A 16,570-nucleotide genomic window follows, 5' to 3' on the forward strand; every position below is an offset into this window, starting at 1 on the left:
TGACTAAGCCCATGTTCCAAAACTATCAAGCCTGTGCTCTGGAGCCTGGGAGCTGCAACTACTGAGCCCACATGCCTCAGCTATTGAAGGCTGCCTGCCCTAGAGTCTATGCTCCACAACCAGAGAAGCCACTGCAACAAGAAGCCCACACACAGCAATTAGAGAGCGGCCCCCGCTTGCTGCAACTAGAGAAAGAAACCTGCACAGCAGCAAAGACCCAGCACGGCCAAAAATAAATAAAAGTATTAAAAAATATATAACAAAGCCATTAAAGGATGATCCAGGGTGGAGTTGGCAGTTAGGAAACGCCAGGAAACTGAAGGTAAGGGAGACTATTGTATTTGAGTAGAAGAGGTAATCCTGAGATTTTTGGCAGCAATGAAAAGAGAGAAACCCAAGAGATTCCCTAAGTTTTCTGGTCTAATGAGAGGAAGCTGATCATATTTTCAAGGGAGGCAAACATTCCCCTGACTCTCAGTCCTATGAGGAATTATCATAAGGTTTTTTTTTTAATTTTTAATTTTTACTTTATTTTACTTTACAATACTGTATTGGTTTTGCCATACATTGACATGAATCCACCACGGGTGTACATGCGTTCCGAAACATGAACCCCCCTCCCACCTCCCTCCCCATAATATCTCTCTGGGTCATCCCCGTGCACCAGCCCCAAGCATCCTGTATCCTGCATCGGACACAGACTGGCGATTCGTTTCTTACACGATAGTATACATGTTTCAATGCCATTCTCCCAAATCATCCCACCCTCTCCCTCTCCCTCTGAGTCCAAAAATCTACTCTACACATCTGTGTCTCTTTTGCTGTCTTGCATACAGGGTCATCATTGCCATCTTTCTAAATTCCATATATATGTGTTAGTATACTGTATTGGTGTTTTTCTTTCTGGCTTACTTCACTATGTATAATCGGCTCCAGTTTCATCCATCTCATTAGAACCGATTCAAATGTATTCTTTTTAAAGGCTGAGTAATACTCCATTGTGTATATGTACCACAGCTTTCTTATCCATTCATCTGCTGATGGACATCTAGGTTGTTTCCATGTCCTGGCTATTATAAACAGTGCTGCAATGAACATTGGGGTACATGTGTCTCTTTCAATTCTGGTTTCCTCTGTGTGTATGCCCAGCAGTGGGATTGCTGGGTCATAAGGCAGTTCTATTTGCAATTTTTTAAGGAATCTCCACACTGTTCTCCATAGTGGCTGTACTACTTTGCATTCCCACCAACAGTGTAGGAGGGTTCCCTTTCTCCACACCCTCTCCAGCATTTATTGCTTACAAACTTTTGGATTGCAGACATTCTGACTGGTGTGAAGTGGTACCTCATTGTGGTTTTGATTTGCATTTCTCTAATAATGAGTGATGTTGAGCATCTTTTCATGTGTTTGTTAGCCATCCATATGTCTTCTTTGGAGAAATGTCTATTTAGTTCTTTGGCCCATTTTTTGATTGGGTTGTTTATTTTTCTGGAATTGAGCTGCATAGTTGCTTGTATATTTTTGAGATTAGTTGTTTGTCAGTTGCTTCATTTGCTATTATTTTCTCCCATTCAGAAGGCTGTCTTTTCACCTTGCTTATATTTTCCTTTGTTGTGCAGAAGCTTTTAATTTTAATTAGATCCCATTTGTTTATTTTTGCTTTTATTTCCAGAATTCTGGGGGGTGGATCATAAGAGGATCCTGCTGTGATTTATATCGGAGAGTGTTTTGCCTATGTTCTCCTTTAGGAGTTTTATAGCTTCTGGTCTTACATTTAGATCTTTAATCCATTTTGAGTTTATTTTTGTGTATGGTGTTAGAAAGTGATCTAGTTTCATTCTTTTACAAGTGGTTGACCAGTTTTCCCAGCACCACTTGTTAAAGAGATTGTCTTTACTCCATTGTATATTCTTGCCTCCTTTGTCAAAGATAAGGTGTCCATAGGTGTGTGGATTTATCTCTGGGCTTTCTAGTTTGTTCCACTGATCTATATTTCTGTCTTTGTGCCAGTACCATACTGTCTTGATGACTATGGCTTTGTAGTAGAGCCTGAAGTCAGGCAGGTTGATTCCTCCAGTTCCATTCTTCTTTCTCAAGATTGCTTTGGCTATTCGAGGTTTTTTTGTATTTCCATACAAATTGTGAAATTATTTGTTCTAGCTCTGTCAAAAATACCACTGGTAGCTTGATAGGGATTGCATTGAATCTATAGATTACTTTGGGTAGTATACTCATTTTTCACTATATTGATTCTTCTGATCCATGAACATGGTATATTTCTCCATCTATTAATGTCCTCTTTGATTTCTTTCACCAGTGTTTTATAGTTTTCTATATATAGATCTTTAGTTTCTTTAGGTAGATATATTCCTAAGTATTTTATTCTGTTCATTGCAATGGTAAATGGAATTATTTCCCTAATTTCTTTTTCTACTTTCTCATTATTAGTGTATAGGAATGCAAGGGATTTCTGTGTGTTGATTTTATATCCTGCAACTTTACTATATTCATTGGTTAGCTCTAGTAATTTTCTGGTGGAGTCTTTAGGGTTTTCTATGTAGAGGATCATGTCATCTGCAAACAGTGAGAGTTTTACTTCTTCTTTTCCAATTTGGATTCCTTTTATTTCTTTTTCTGCTCTGATTGCTGTGGCCAAAACTTCTAGAACTATGTTGAATAGTAGTGGTGAACGTGGGCACCCTTGTCTTGTTCCTGACTTTAGGGGAAATGCTTTCAATTTTTCACCATTGAGGATAATGTTTGCTGTGGGTTTGTCATATATAGCTTTTATTATGTTGAGGTATGTTCCTTCTATTCTTGCTTTCTGGAGAGTTTTTATCATAAATGGATGTTGAATTTTGTCAAAGGCCTTCTCTGCATCTATTGAGATAATCATATGGCTTTTATTTTTCAATTTGTTAATGTGGTGAATTACATTGATTGATTTGCAGATATTGAAGAATCCTTGCATCCCTGGGCTAAAGCCCACCTGGTCATGGTGTATGATCTTTTTAATGTGTTGTTGGATTCTGATTGCTAGAATTTTGTTGAGGATTTTTGCATCTATGTTCATCAGTGATATTGGCCTGTAGTTTTCTTTTTTTGTAGCATCTTTGTCAGGTTTTGGTATTAGGGTGATGGTAGTCTCATAGAATGAGTTTGGAAGTTTACCTTCCTCTGCAATTTTCTGGAAGAGTTTGAGTAGGATAGGTGTTAGCTCTTCTCTAAATTTTTGGTAGAATTCAGCTGTGAAGCTGTCTGGACCTGGGCTTTTGTTTGTTGGAAGATTTCTGATTACAGTTTCAATTTCCGTGCTTGTGATGGGTCTGTTAAGATTTTCTATTTCTTCCTGGTTCAGTTTTGGAAAGTTGTACTTTTCTAAGAATTTGTCCATTTCTTCCACGTTTTCCATTTTATTGGCATATAATTGCTGATAGTAGTCTCTTATGATCCTTTGTATTTCTGTGTTGTGATCTCTCCATTTTCATTTCTAATTTTATTGATATGATTTTTCTCTCTTTGTTTCTTGATGAGTCTGGCTAATTGTTTGTCAATTTTATTTATCCTTTCAAAGAACCAGCTTTGGGCTTTGTTGATTTTTGCTATGGTCTCTTTTGTTACTTTTGCATTTATTTCTGCCCTAATTTTTAAGATTTCTTTCCTTCTACTAACTCTGGGGTTCTCCATTTCTTCCTTTTCTAGTTGCTTTAGGTGTAGAGTTAGGAGGAATTATCATAAGGTTTTTTATACAGTGTACATTTTAAAAGACATTAATAGACAGTGGCTCTTTGCCAGATGTTTTACCAGAAATGTAAAGACATTTCTCATAACATTTCTTCAGTTCAGTTCAGTTCAGTTCAGTTCAGTCGCTCAGTCATGTCCAACTTTTTGCGACCCCATGAATCGCAGCACGCCAGGCCTCCCTGTCCATCACCATCTCCCGGAGTTCACTCAGACTCATGTCCATTGAGTCCGTGATGCCATCCAGCCATCTCATCCTGGGTTGTCCCCTTCTCCTCCTGCCCCCAATCCTTCCCAGCATCAGAGTCTTTTCCAATGAGTCAACTCTTCTCATGAGGTGGCCAGAGTACTGGAGTTTCAGCTTTAGCATCATTCCTTCCAAAGAAATCTCAGGGTTGATCTCCTTCAGAATGGACTGGTTGGATCTCCTTGCAGTCCAAGGGACTCTCAAGAGTCTTCTCCAACACCACACTTCAAAAGCATCAATTCTTCGGTGCTCAGCCTTCTTCACAGTCCAACTCTCATATCCATACATGACCACTGGAAAAACCATAGCCTTGACTAGACGGACCTTAATCAGCAAAGTAATGTCTCTGCTTTTGAATATACTATCTAGGTTGGTCATAACTTTTCTTCCAAGGAGTAAGCGTCTTTTAATTTCATGGTTGCAGTCACCATCTGTAGTGATTTTGGAGCCCCCCAAAATAAAGTCTGACACTGTTTCTACTGTTTCCCCATCTATTTCCCATGAAGTGATGGGACCAGATGCCATGATCTTCATTTTCTGTATGTTGAGCTTTAAGCCAACTTTTTCACTCTCCTCTTTCACTTTCATCAAGAGGCTTTTTAGCTCCTCTTCACTTTCTGCCATAAAGGTGGTGTCATCTGCATATCTGAGGTTATTGATATTTCTCCCGGCAATCTTGATTCCAGCTTGTGTTTCTTCCAGTCCAGCGTTTCTCATGATGTACTCTGCATAGAAGTTAAATAAGCAGGGTGACAATATACAGCCTTGGTGTACTCCTTTTCCTATTTGGAACCAGTCTGTTGTTCCATGTCCAGTTCTAACTGTTGCTTCCTGACCTGCATACAGATTTCTGAAGAGGCAGGTCAGGTGGTCTGGTATTCCCACCTTTTTCAGAATTTTCCACAGTTTCTTGTGATCCACACAGTCAAAGGCTTTGGCATAGTCAATAAAGCAGAAATAGATGTTTTTCTGGAACTCTCTTGCATTTTCCATGATCCAGTGGATGTTGGCAACTTGATCTCTGGTTCCTCTGCCTTTTCCAAAACCAGCTTGAACATCAGGGAGTTCATGGTTCACGTATTGCTGAAGCCTGGCTTGGACAATTTTGAGCATTAGTTTACTAGCATGTGAGATGAGTGCAATTGTGCGGTAGTTTGAGCATTCTTTGGCATTGCCTTTCTTTGGAATTGGAATGGAAACTGACCTTTTCCAGTCCTGTGGCCACTGCTGAGTTTTCCAAACTTGCTGGCATATTGAGTGCAGCACTTTCACAGCATCATCTTTCAGGATTTGAAGCAGCTCAACTGGAATTCCATCAACTCCACTAGCTTTGTTCGTAGTGATGCTTTCTACGGCCCACTTGACTTCACATTCCAAGATGTCTGGCTCTAGATTAGTGATCACATCATCATGATTATCTGGGTTGTGAAGATCTTTTTTGTACAGTTCTTCCATGTATTCTTGCCACCAACATTTCTTCACAGAAGCTCAATTCTAGGGGTTTTAAAAATACTAGATAAGTAGCAGTTAACTGCTTCAGTAAGTCAATTTTCAGTTGTGCCATGCCCGAAGAAAGAGAATATTTATGGAAGTGGTCTCAGAGAACTGAACTTAATTTTTCACCACCCCAGGAAAATGGTGAATGTTACAGGTAGCCTTCCTATTGACAGGTGGGGGTAAATTCACTGGTGGCAGTGGTGGTTGTGGTGGTTTAGTCACTAAGTCGTGTCCAACTCTTGTGACCCCGTGGACTGTAGCTCACCAGGCTCCTCTGTCCATCAAATTTTCCAGGCATGAATACTGGAGTAGGTTGCCATTTCCTTCTCCAGGGCATCTTCCAGACCCAGGAATCAAACCTGAGTCTGTTGCATCTCCTGCATTGGCAAGTGGGTTCTTTACCAGCTGGATCACTGGGGAAGCCCAAAAGATTTACAATACTGTGTCTATGTATCTCTCCCACCCCATTTTTTTTGATGCCTTTGTCTTTTGCACAGAAGATTGATATTTTTTGTCAGTCAGAACCAGCATTACAAATCTTTTCCACAGGTTTTCAAATGATATCTCAATTGCTACAGATATGAATCCTTCTGGAGATATGATTACATTATCAGTTCAGTTCAGTTGCTCAGTCGTGTCCGATTCTTTGTGACCCCATGAATTGCAGCACGCCAGGCCTCCCTGTCCATCACCATCTCCTGGAGTTCACTCAGACTCATGTCCATTGAGTCAGTGATGCCATTCAGCCATCTCATCCTCTGTTGTCCCCTTTTCCTCCTGCCCCAAATCCCTTCCAGCATCAGTCTTTTCCAATGAGTCAACTCTTCGCATACACACAAACAAAAAATTTGGAAAACTCAGCAGTGGCCACAGGACTGGAAAAGGTCATTTTTCATTCCAATCCCAAAGAAAGGCAATGCCAAAGAATGTTCAAACTACTGCACAATTGCATTCATTTCACATGCTAGCAAGGTAATGCTCAAAATTCTCCAAGCCAGGCTTCAATAGTTCATGACCCAAGAACTTCCAGATGTACAAGCTAGATTTAGAAAAGGCAGTAGAACCAGGGATCAAGTTGCCAACAGCCACTGGATCACAGAAAAAGTAAGAGAATTCCAGAAAAACATCTACTTCTGCTTCATTGACTATGCTAAAGCCTTTGACTGTATGGATCACAACAAACTGTGGAAAATTCTTAAAGAGATGGGAATGCCAGAGTACCCTACCTGTCTCCTGAGAAATCTGTATGCGGGTCAAGAAGTAACAGAACAGGACGTGGAACTGGTTCAAAATCGGGAAAGGAGTACATCAAGGCTGTATACTGTCACCCTGCTTATTTAACTTATATGCAGAGTACAGCATGTGAAATGCTGGGCTGGATGACTCATAAGCTGGAATCAAGACTGCTGGGAGAAATATTAACAACCTCAGATATGCAGATGACACTACCCTTATGGCAGAAAGTGAAGAGGAACTAAAGAGACTCTTGATCAAGGTGAAAGAGGAGAGTGAAAAAGCCGGCTGAAAACTCAACATTCAAAAAACTAAGATCTTGGCATCTGGTCCCATCATTTCATGGCAAATAGATGGGGAATAAAATGGAAACAGTGGCAGATTTTATTTCCTTGGGCTCCAAAATCACTGTGGATAGTGACTGCAGCCATGAAATTAAAAGACACTTGCTCCTTGGAAAAAAAGCTGTAACAAATGTAGATAGCATATTAAAAAGCAGAGACATCACTTTGCCAATAAAAGTCTATATAGTCAAAGCTGTGGCTTTTCCAGTAGTCAGGTACGATGTGAGAGGTGGACCATGAAGAAGGCTTAGCACCGAAGAATTGATGCTTTTGAATTGTGGTGCTGGAGAAGACTCTTGAGAGTCCCTTAGACAGCAAGGAGATCAAACCAGCCAATCCTAAAGGAAATCAATCCTGAATATTCATTGGAAGGACTGATGCTGAAGCTGAAGTTCCAATACTTTGGCCACCTGAGGCGAAGGGCTGACTCTTGGAAAAGATCCTGATGATGGAAAAGATCAAGGGCAGGAGAAGAAGGGGGCCAAAAGAGGATGAGATGGTTGGATGGCATCATCGACTCAATGGACAAGAGTTTGAGCAAACTGTGGGTGACAGAGAAGGACAGGGAAGCCTGACATGCTGCAATTTATGAAGTTGCAAAGAGTTGGATATGACTTAGCATCTGAACATTTGATATCATGATATAAACATACCAAGTTTTAAAAAATAACCCCATAAACATAAACAGTATAAGCATAAACATAAATAGCATAAGCATAAACAGCATGCTAATTTAGTTCTATTCAACAAGAAATTCTCGTCTCAAGAAAATTTCTTGGGAGATAAATATCCATGTGATAATCAAAGGCTTGCTGGATGACTCTGCAGTTAGAATAAATATAGGGAGGCAGATCAGCTTAATGGACAGGGTCATTTGACTTTATTTTCCATTAGCTAGTCAGCATAAAATTCATAAAATTCAAATTTAAGCTCCTTAGTGATCCCTACAATACAGGTATCCTGTTCCATTAATTCAAAAGGGATCCATACCCTACAGACACCAGTCAAGAAACACTTGACTGATAAGAGGTTGCTCCACCCCTAGGGCAGGGCTCTTTTACCTCCAGATAGAACTGAGACCAAACAGGACCAAGTCTTTCCTCAAAAGCATGGCTCTGGATTTGCTCCAGAGCCTAGATACAGAATCAACTGAGAATCCAAAGTTTTATTTTTGCAAAACAGGGAAAAAACTGTTGAGTAGCAGCAGCCATCAAGCAATATCATCTGTAAAGAGAAGGAAACCAGAAAGCTGTTCTGAGCTGGTGAGAAACTTTCTCTGAGTCTGATTAATACAAGGATAAAATCAGGAAGGGAGACAGAGCTGGTGGGGGAATGCAGGGGAAAGACAGCAAGATGTACTTGTGCACCCATTCATTCATTTGTTCACTCACTGGTGATGGTTTAGTTACTAAGTAGTGTCCGACTGTTATGACCCTATCCGCTAGGCTCTTCTCTCCATGGGATTTCCCAGGCAAGAATACTGGAGTGGGTTACCATTTCCTTCTCCAGGGGATCTTCCCAACCCAGGGATCAAACCTGGATCGCCTGCATTGCAGGTGGATTCTTTATCAACTGAGTCACCATCAAACACAAAGTGGGTGTTTTCTATAGAGGAGGGATTCTCCTAGACACTGGGGTTTCAGATCAGACATGAACAACTCCAAGTACTTGGAAGAGAATGAGAATAATATATGAAGTTAAGATCTGAGTCAAACAAAAAATGGGCTTGGGAACATAGACTGGGTTAAAATCATGGAGAAATTCGAGTCAGACTGGAATACAAGGGTCTAGTCTTGATCCTATAGGTAACGGCAGAGGAGGGGTATAAAAATTTAAATAAGAGGATGACATACATGGAGCAAGGAATTATTTGGAAAAGAAAACAAGAGCTTTGGTGTGAACTTGAGGCTATTGTTTAAGTTAAAGATATTTTTAGCTAGAATTAGAATTGGGGGATGAAATTATTAATGGAGAGAGGTAGAATGGAAAAAAGATAGAGCCTTGGAAAACACTTACATGTGAGAACAGCTAGAGATAAAGAAGCCAGAGGAAAACCTGGGGAGGAATCAGGGATCAAAGCCAAAAGAGGAGGAAGTTTCCAGGGTATAGAAGCTGATCAGTTAATGCACTTTGGTGTAAGCAAGGGATACTAGGATTGAGAAACGGGAATTTAAACTAGGTGCAAGAAGATCCTTGATAACTTTCAAGACTGTCGAGGGAATGAGTGGAAAATGAGAATTGGAAGCAGTGAATACATCTAATTCTTTTAAGAGTTAGATTATGAACAAACGAGAATAGTCTGAGAGAACAGATATATTCATTAGAAATGTTTTGGTTCCAAATGACAGAAAAAGCAACCCAAAGTTTATATAACTGAAGAATTTATGGGGGTAGTTCAGGCTTCAGACATACATAGATTCAGGGTTCCATCAGTGCTGTGGGCACTTCTTGGCCTGATTCTGCTTTCCTCTGTATGTAGCTTCATTTTTAGGAGCTTTAGCACTATATCTTTCCAAGTCCAAATTCAGTGCAATCAAAGTGAGAGACTTACTGAACTGCTTAAGCAAAATCCTGGAATTAGCTCTGGCTGGGTTTGGATTGGCTTGACTGGAGTGAAGGGCCCATTCCTGATGGTGATGGAGTTCACTGATTGGTCTACACCTGGAGATGGACCCCTAAGGAAGTACATGGACTAAGGACTAGAAGGGGCTTGGTTTCCTGGAGGAAAATCAGAGAACTGCTAAAAGGGAATGGAGAATGGTAGCTGGGTAGCAAAAACCAGTAAGAGTCCAATGACCAGGTTTGAAAGAGGATAACTATGGATAAAGACATGGCACAGATGGGAGGGATGCAGTCAAGAGACGGAACTGACTTCAAAGGAGGAAGCATCTTCATTTCTGAGATGGAATAGAAGAGAAGATAATAAAAGATGACACACAAACAATTTGATAATGTAGGTAAGAGGAGTTGAGAAGGCATGCGTTAAACTGTTTCAATTTTCAAGTAAAAACTCAAGAGAGGAAACAGGTAGTGTTATCTTTTGGGGGAAGAATTATTTAAATCTATTGCCTCAATTATATTACAGCAAGCACATATGAACAAGCAGAAATTGAAAATAAAATTCTATAGCTAGCATATCAAATGATCTCATTCTTTATACTGCAGACATAATCTTTAAGAGTAAAGTATAAATTTTTAACCTTTATGTATATTCCTCATAACCCTTTTTATTTTATTGAATATTTTTAACTCATTAAAAAAATTCTAAAACATTTTTATAATTTTGAAAGGTTACTTTCCATTTATAGTTATTACAAAACATTGGCCATATTCCCCATGTTGTACAATACCTCCTTGAGCCTGTCACACCCCATAGTTTGTGCCTCCCACTCCTCTACCCCTATATTGCACTCCTACCCATAACCACTAATTTGTTTTCTATATCTGTGAGTCTGCTTCTTTTCTACTCATAATTCTTAGTTGTATAGTCTTTCATAGACTAGATGGCCTTCCCAGGCAGTGCTAGTGGTGAAGAACCCGCCTGCCAATGCAAGATACGTTAGAGATGCGTGTTTGATCCCTGGGTCAGGAAGATCCCCTGGAGAAGGGTATGGCAACCCACTCCAGTTTCTTGCCTGGAGAATCCCATGGACGGAGGAGCCTGGCAGACTACAGTCCACAGGGCCGCAAAGAATAAAACATGACTGAAGCAACTCAGCACACACATAGACAAGATGTATCATAAATCACTTAAGCCACTTTACTAAAAAAAGTCATTTACATTGCTTCCATATTTTGTTAGAAATAATGCTACAATTACCATGCACTTAGATGTTTATTTTTCCATGAGGTATTTTCATTCGCAAAAGTTCCCCAAAATGGGATAGTGTATGAAAGGGAATGAACAGTTTATTCCTCTTAAGTATGTTGCAAAATCACCTTTCATAAGGTATACACAGGTGTCCATGCTCCCAGTCATATACATTATTACTAGTTTCATCACACAAAGTGTTTGAGACACTTCATTCCATTAATATCTTCAAAACAACAACTAACATAACATATTTGTGGGTCAGGAAGGGTCTAAAAAGTTTAGTTGTGTTAATTCATTTCATTTGCAAAACAATCCTACAAGGGAAGGGGAAACTTGCTATGATTCATGTTTTTACAGATAGAGAAACTAAGATACCAAGAGCTTAGTAAGTTAATTGCTAGGAAATGGAAGAACTGGTTTTTGAACCACAGAAATCTGAATCCAGACCCTGCCTGTTCAACCAGTAGGCCATATTACCTTGTGACTGCTTTTGACTGACATTCACTCGTGTTGTTAAAAATGCGTATACATTTGTGCAAGAATTTCATCATGTCTTTTGTTGTAAGGTTATTTTTTAATGGTCATGCCCCCAGAGAGAGGTAAGAGTGGGGTATTTCATATAGATTTGGACACTTCAAACGGTCTGAATGGGAGACTTCTCACAGTTCACCCCCCCACACCTTTTTTTTAACTCCTTGCCAATATGTAAGTTCAGAAACTAAGAATTGCATTGCTATAAAAATAAGTACAGTTGTTTCATCCATCCAGGATACCTCAGGCCTTTTTTAGACTCTGATGGCTTTATAATCTATTTCAACCTGCCAGTTACAATAGAAACATACCTTCTTGGTTTGCTTGAACAACTGAAATGTGGGTACTGCTTTGATTTGGTAAGTTTGGGCCAACTCCTAGAAAAGAAAAGAAATGGAATGAAGTCATGATTTTTGTATCCTCTTTTTGGACCAAGAATGGTACTTGGTGATGTCTCAGGAGGCCTGCCTGAGAGCCCAGGGATAGCTGATACTTTACAGATTCTCTTGCCAAGAACTTTCCTAACATATCCTCAAAGCCTCCAGGAATCTTAAAACATAAAGTGACTGTTTCCAACATTCCTGAGCTTTCTCACTGATGGACTCTAGGAGCCAAAGCAGCATGAACTGAAGAACAAAATGAGCTCTATTTAAAAGAGCTTGTGAAAGACTGCAGAAGGCTGCAGCAGAACCCAATATGGAAAGAGCATATTGCAAAGAAATAAGAATGAGTAAAATCTGGTGATGTCCATGTGTAGAGTCTTCTCTTGTGTTGTTGGAAGAGGGTGTTTGCTATGACCAGTGCATTTCCTTGGCAAAACTCTATTAGTCTTTGCCCTGCTTCATTCCGCATTCCAAGGCCAAATTTGCCTGTTACTCCAGGTGTTTCTTGACTTCCTACTTTTGCATTCCAGTCCCCTATAATGAAAAGGACATCTTTTTGGGGTGTTAGTTCTAAAAGATCTTGTAGGTCTTCATAAAACCGTTCAACTTCAGTTTCTTCAGCATTACTGGTTGGGGCATAGAGTTGGATAACTGTGATATTGAATGGTTTGCCTTGGAGACGAACAGAGATCATTCTCTCATTTTCGAGATTGCATCCAAGTACTGCATTTCGGACTCTTTTGTTGACCATGATGGCTACTCCATTTCTTCTGAGGGATTCCTGCCTGCAGTAGTAGATGTAATGGTCATCTGAATTAAATTCACCCATTCCAGTCCATTTTAGTTCACTGATTCCTAGAATGTTGACATTCACCCTTGCCATCTCTTGTTTGACCACTTCCAATTTGTCTTGATTCATGGACCTGACATTCCAGGTTCCTATGCAATATTGCTCTTTACAGCATTGATCTTGCTTCTATCACCAGTCACATCCACAACTGGGTATTGTTTTTGCTTTGGCTCCATCCCTTCATTCTTTATGGAGTTATTTCTCCACTGATCATTGCCAACATCCGCTGGATCATGGAAAAATCAAGAGAGTTCCAGAAAAACATCTATTTCTGCTTTATTGACTATGCCAAAGCCTTTGACTGTGTGGATCACAATAAACTCTGGAAAATTCTGAAAGAGGTGGGAATACCAGACCACCTGACCTGCCTCTTCAGAAATCTGTATGCAGGTCAGGAAGCAACAGTTAGAACTGGACATGGAACAACAGACTGGTTCCAAATAGGAAAAGGAGTACATCAAGGCTGTATATTGTCACCCTGCTTATTTAACTTCTATGCAGAGTACATCATGAGAAATGCTGGACTGGAAGAAACACAAGCTGGAATCAAGATTGCCGGGAGAAATATCAATAACCTCAGATATGCAGATGACACCACCTTTATGGCAGAAAGTGAAGAGGAGCTAAAAAGCCTCTTGATGAAAGTGAAAGAGGAGAGTGAAAAAGTTGGCTTAAAGCTCAACATTCAGAAAACGATCATGGCATCTGGTCCCATCACTTCATGGGAAATAGATGGGGAAATAGTAGAAACAGTGTCAGACTTTATTTTGGGGGGCTCCAAAATCACTACAGATGGTGACTGCAGCCATGAAATTAAAAGACGCTTACTCCTTGGAAGAAAAGTTATGACCAACCTAGATAGTATATTCAAAAGCAGAGACATTACTTTGCCGACTAAGGTCTGTCTAGTCAAGGCTATGGTTTTTCCAGTGGTCACGTATGGATGTGAGAGTTGGACTGTGAAGAAGGCTGAGCGCCAAAGAATTGATGCCTTTGAACTGTGGTATTGGAGAAGACTCTTGAGAGTCCCTTGGACTGCAAGGAGATCCAACCAGTCCATTCTGAAGGAGATCAACCCTGGGATTTCTTTGGAAGGAATGATGCTAAAGCTGAAGCTCCAGTACTTTGGCCACCTCATGTGAAGAGTTGACTCATTGGAAAAGACTGTGATGCTGGGAGGGATTGGGGGCAGGAGGAGAAGGGGACGACAGAGGATGAGATGGCTGGATGGCATCACGGACTCAATGGACGTGAGTCTGAGTGAACTCCAGGAGATGGTGATGGACAGGGAGGCCTGGCATGCTGCGATTCATGGGGTCACAAAGAGTCGGACACGACTGAGTGACTGAACTGAACCGAACTGAACTGAAAGGTCTCTTTACAATTCACACTTAGACATGGAGTGGTATATTGTGCATTTTAAGTAAGGCTTATGTGTTTCTTTCTTATATGCCTTACACCTTCTTTTCACTGCCCATTTCTGTAAAAGATTTTGTAGTCATGAGAAAAGAAAATATATCAGAATCCCAACTGTTCTAGCCATTACAATCTGATTTCAAGTATCACTTTTTTGTTTATCTTGTTTAAGAGTCAAGCGAAAGTTAGCCACCCACAGTTCAGTTCAGTCGCTCAGTTGTGTCCGACTCTTTGCGACCCCATGGACTGCAGCACACCAGGTCTCCCTGTCCACTGCCAACTCCCAGAGTTTATTCAAATCCATGTCTGTTGAGTTGGTGGTGCCATCCAGCCACTGCATCCTCTGTCGTCCCCCTTTCCTCCTGCCTTCAATCTTTCCCAGCTTCAGGGTCTTTTCAAATGAGTCAGTTCTTCACATGGGGTAGCCAAAGTATTGGAGTTTCAGCTTCAGCATCAGTCCTTCGAATGAATATTCAGGACTGATCTCCTTCAGAATGGACTGGTTGGATCTCCTTGCAGTCCAAGGGACTCTCAAGAGTCTTCTCCAACACCACAGTTCAAAAGCATCAATTCTTTGGCACTCAGCTTTCTTCACAGTCCAACTCTCACATCTATACATGACCACAGGAAAAACCATAGCTTTGACTAGATGGAACTTTGTTAGCAAAGTAATGTCTCTGCTTTTTAATATGCTGTCTGGGTTGGTCATAACTTTTCTTCCAAGGAACAAGCGTCTTTTCTTTTCATGGCTGCTCACAGGATCAAAACAAATCTTTCCTCTACTGCCCACCCCTACTCCCAACACACACTAAATGATAACTTTCATGACCACAGTAATGACAACAATGAATACATTATTAGAAAAGAAAACTGTGCATTTTGTCTCACCTTAAGAGACAAAGAGCTATAAAAATCAAAAAGTAAAACAGTAACTAATGCTTCTGAGGATATGAAGAAATAAGAAATCTCTTACATTGCTGGTGGGAATGTAAAGTGGGGTAGTACTTTGTATGATAATTTATAAATTCCTCAATAAGTTAAATATAGAGTTATCATATGACCCAATAATCCCACTCCTAGATATATAGCCAAGAGAAATGAAAATATATGCTTAAATGTTTATGTCAGTATTAGTCATAATACCCCAAAGTTGCAAACAAACCAAATGTCCATAAAAGAATGAATGGATAAAAACGAGGTAGTAAATTATTCAGCAATAAAAGGGAATGGAATACTGATACATGCTACATCATGGATGAATCTTGCAAACTTATGTTAAGTGAGAGAAGCCAGTCACAAAAGACCACATTTTGTATTATACCATTTATATGAAATGGCCAGAGTAAGCAAGTCTACAGACAAGGTAGACCAGTAGTTATCTAGGGTTGAGGTGGTGGATAGAGGCAACTAGGGGGGATGACTACTAAAGGGGGCATATTTCTTTTTGGAGTTGTAAATACCTTCTAAAATTGATTGTACTGATAGCTGCACAAGTCTTTGAATATCTGACAGATAATAATCCTAGCTGTTTATTCGGAATGCATGGTACCTGATTCAGCGTAAAGGACAATTAAACACTGTCATACTTTGAGGGAAATAGAAAAAATGGAACTTTTATTACATTCTGGGTATAATGCCATATATTTTGTGTCTTTTATTTTTTCATATTCTGTTAAATATTATTACTTTGTTTTACATATAGAGAAACTGACATTTATAGAGGTTAACAGATAAGTGGTCACAAAACTGTTAAAGGGCAGAATGGGTAAATAATAGATTGTTTGATTAAAAAGCTCAAATTCAATCCAATGTATGCACAGGCCACGTATTACTGCTATTTTTCCTCATTTTAAAATAACAAATACTAGGAAGAATAAGTTTATAGACACATTGTATGTATTAATAAGCACATGTTGATTGAAAATTTGAGGAGAAGGAAACGGCAACCCACTCCAGTATTCTTGCCTGGAGAATCCCATGGATGGAGGAGCCTGGTGGGCTACAGTCCATGGGGTCACAAAGAGTCGTACACGACTGAGCAACTTCACTTTCACTTGCTGGCCCAGCCTCTGGGCTGTGCTAGGCACTCCTGTGAGCCTCCTGCATACTCCTTCAGCATGGGGGCACTTCACGCCCTGGGCAGCAGCTCTGGCCTTTCATTGGTACATCCCCAGAATGTCTGGGGCTTCTTGCAAAACCAAAAAAGCTATTTTGGTAAATAGCTGTTAAGTGAATGAAGTAGGTACTCTCTAAATGTTTGAATGCATGAATGTTTATTTTCCTGGCTTTGAAATGGTGATTTCAACACCTCTCAGCATTTTTTAGAAAAATTGGATAATGACTAGAAGTATTTAGTAGACTATGTATTATTAAATGCTATGCAAAAAAATAGTTATGTGTACAGCTGAGAATAAAAAAAAAGAAAAAAAAAAAAGAAAATTTGAGGCTGATTATTTGGCGGCGGGGAGGGGGGGTGCTGGGGTGAGGAAGAAAGACTCTAGAGAAAAAAGGGAA

At 40.0% G+C, this 16,570-nt stretch overlaps 1 protein-coding gene across 1 annotated transcript in view; it reads right to left on the reverse strand.

Annotated features, from left to right (window-relative positions):
- Positions 1-16,570, reverse strand: part of TXNDC8 (thioredoxin domain containing 8) — a 40,564-nt gene that overhangs the window by 10,925 nt on the left and 13,069 nt on the right. Inside the window, exon 4 of the mRNA XM_040242320.1 lies at positions 11,719-11,784. Coding sequence (XP_040098254.1) covers positions 11,719-11,784 — 66 coding nt within the window. The remainder of the gene's footprint in view (positions 1-11,718; positions 11,785-16,570) is intronic.

This window comes from Oryx dammah, unplaced genomic scaffold (assembly GCF_014754425.2).
Source record: "Oryx dammah isolate SB20612 unplaced genomic scaffold, SCBI_Odam_1.1 HiC_scaffold_1, whole genome shotgun sequence".
NCBI lineage: Eukaryota > Metazoa > Chordata > Mammalia > Artiodactyla > Bovidae > Oryx > Oryx dammah.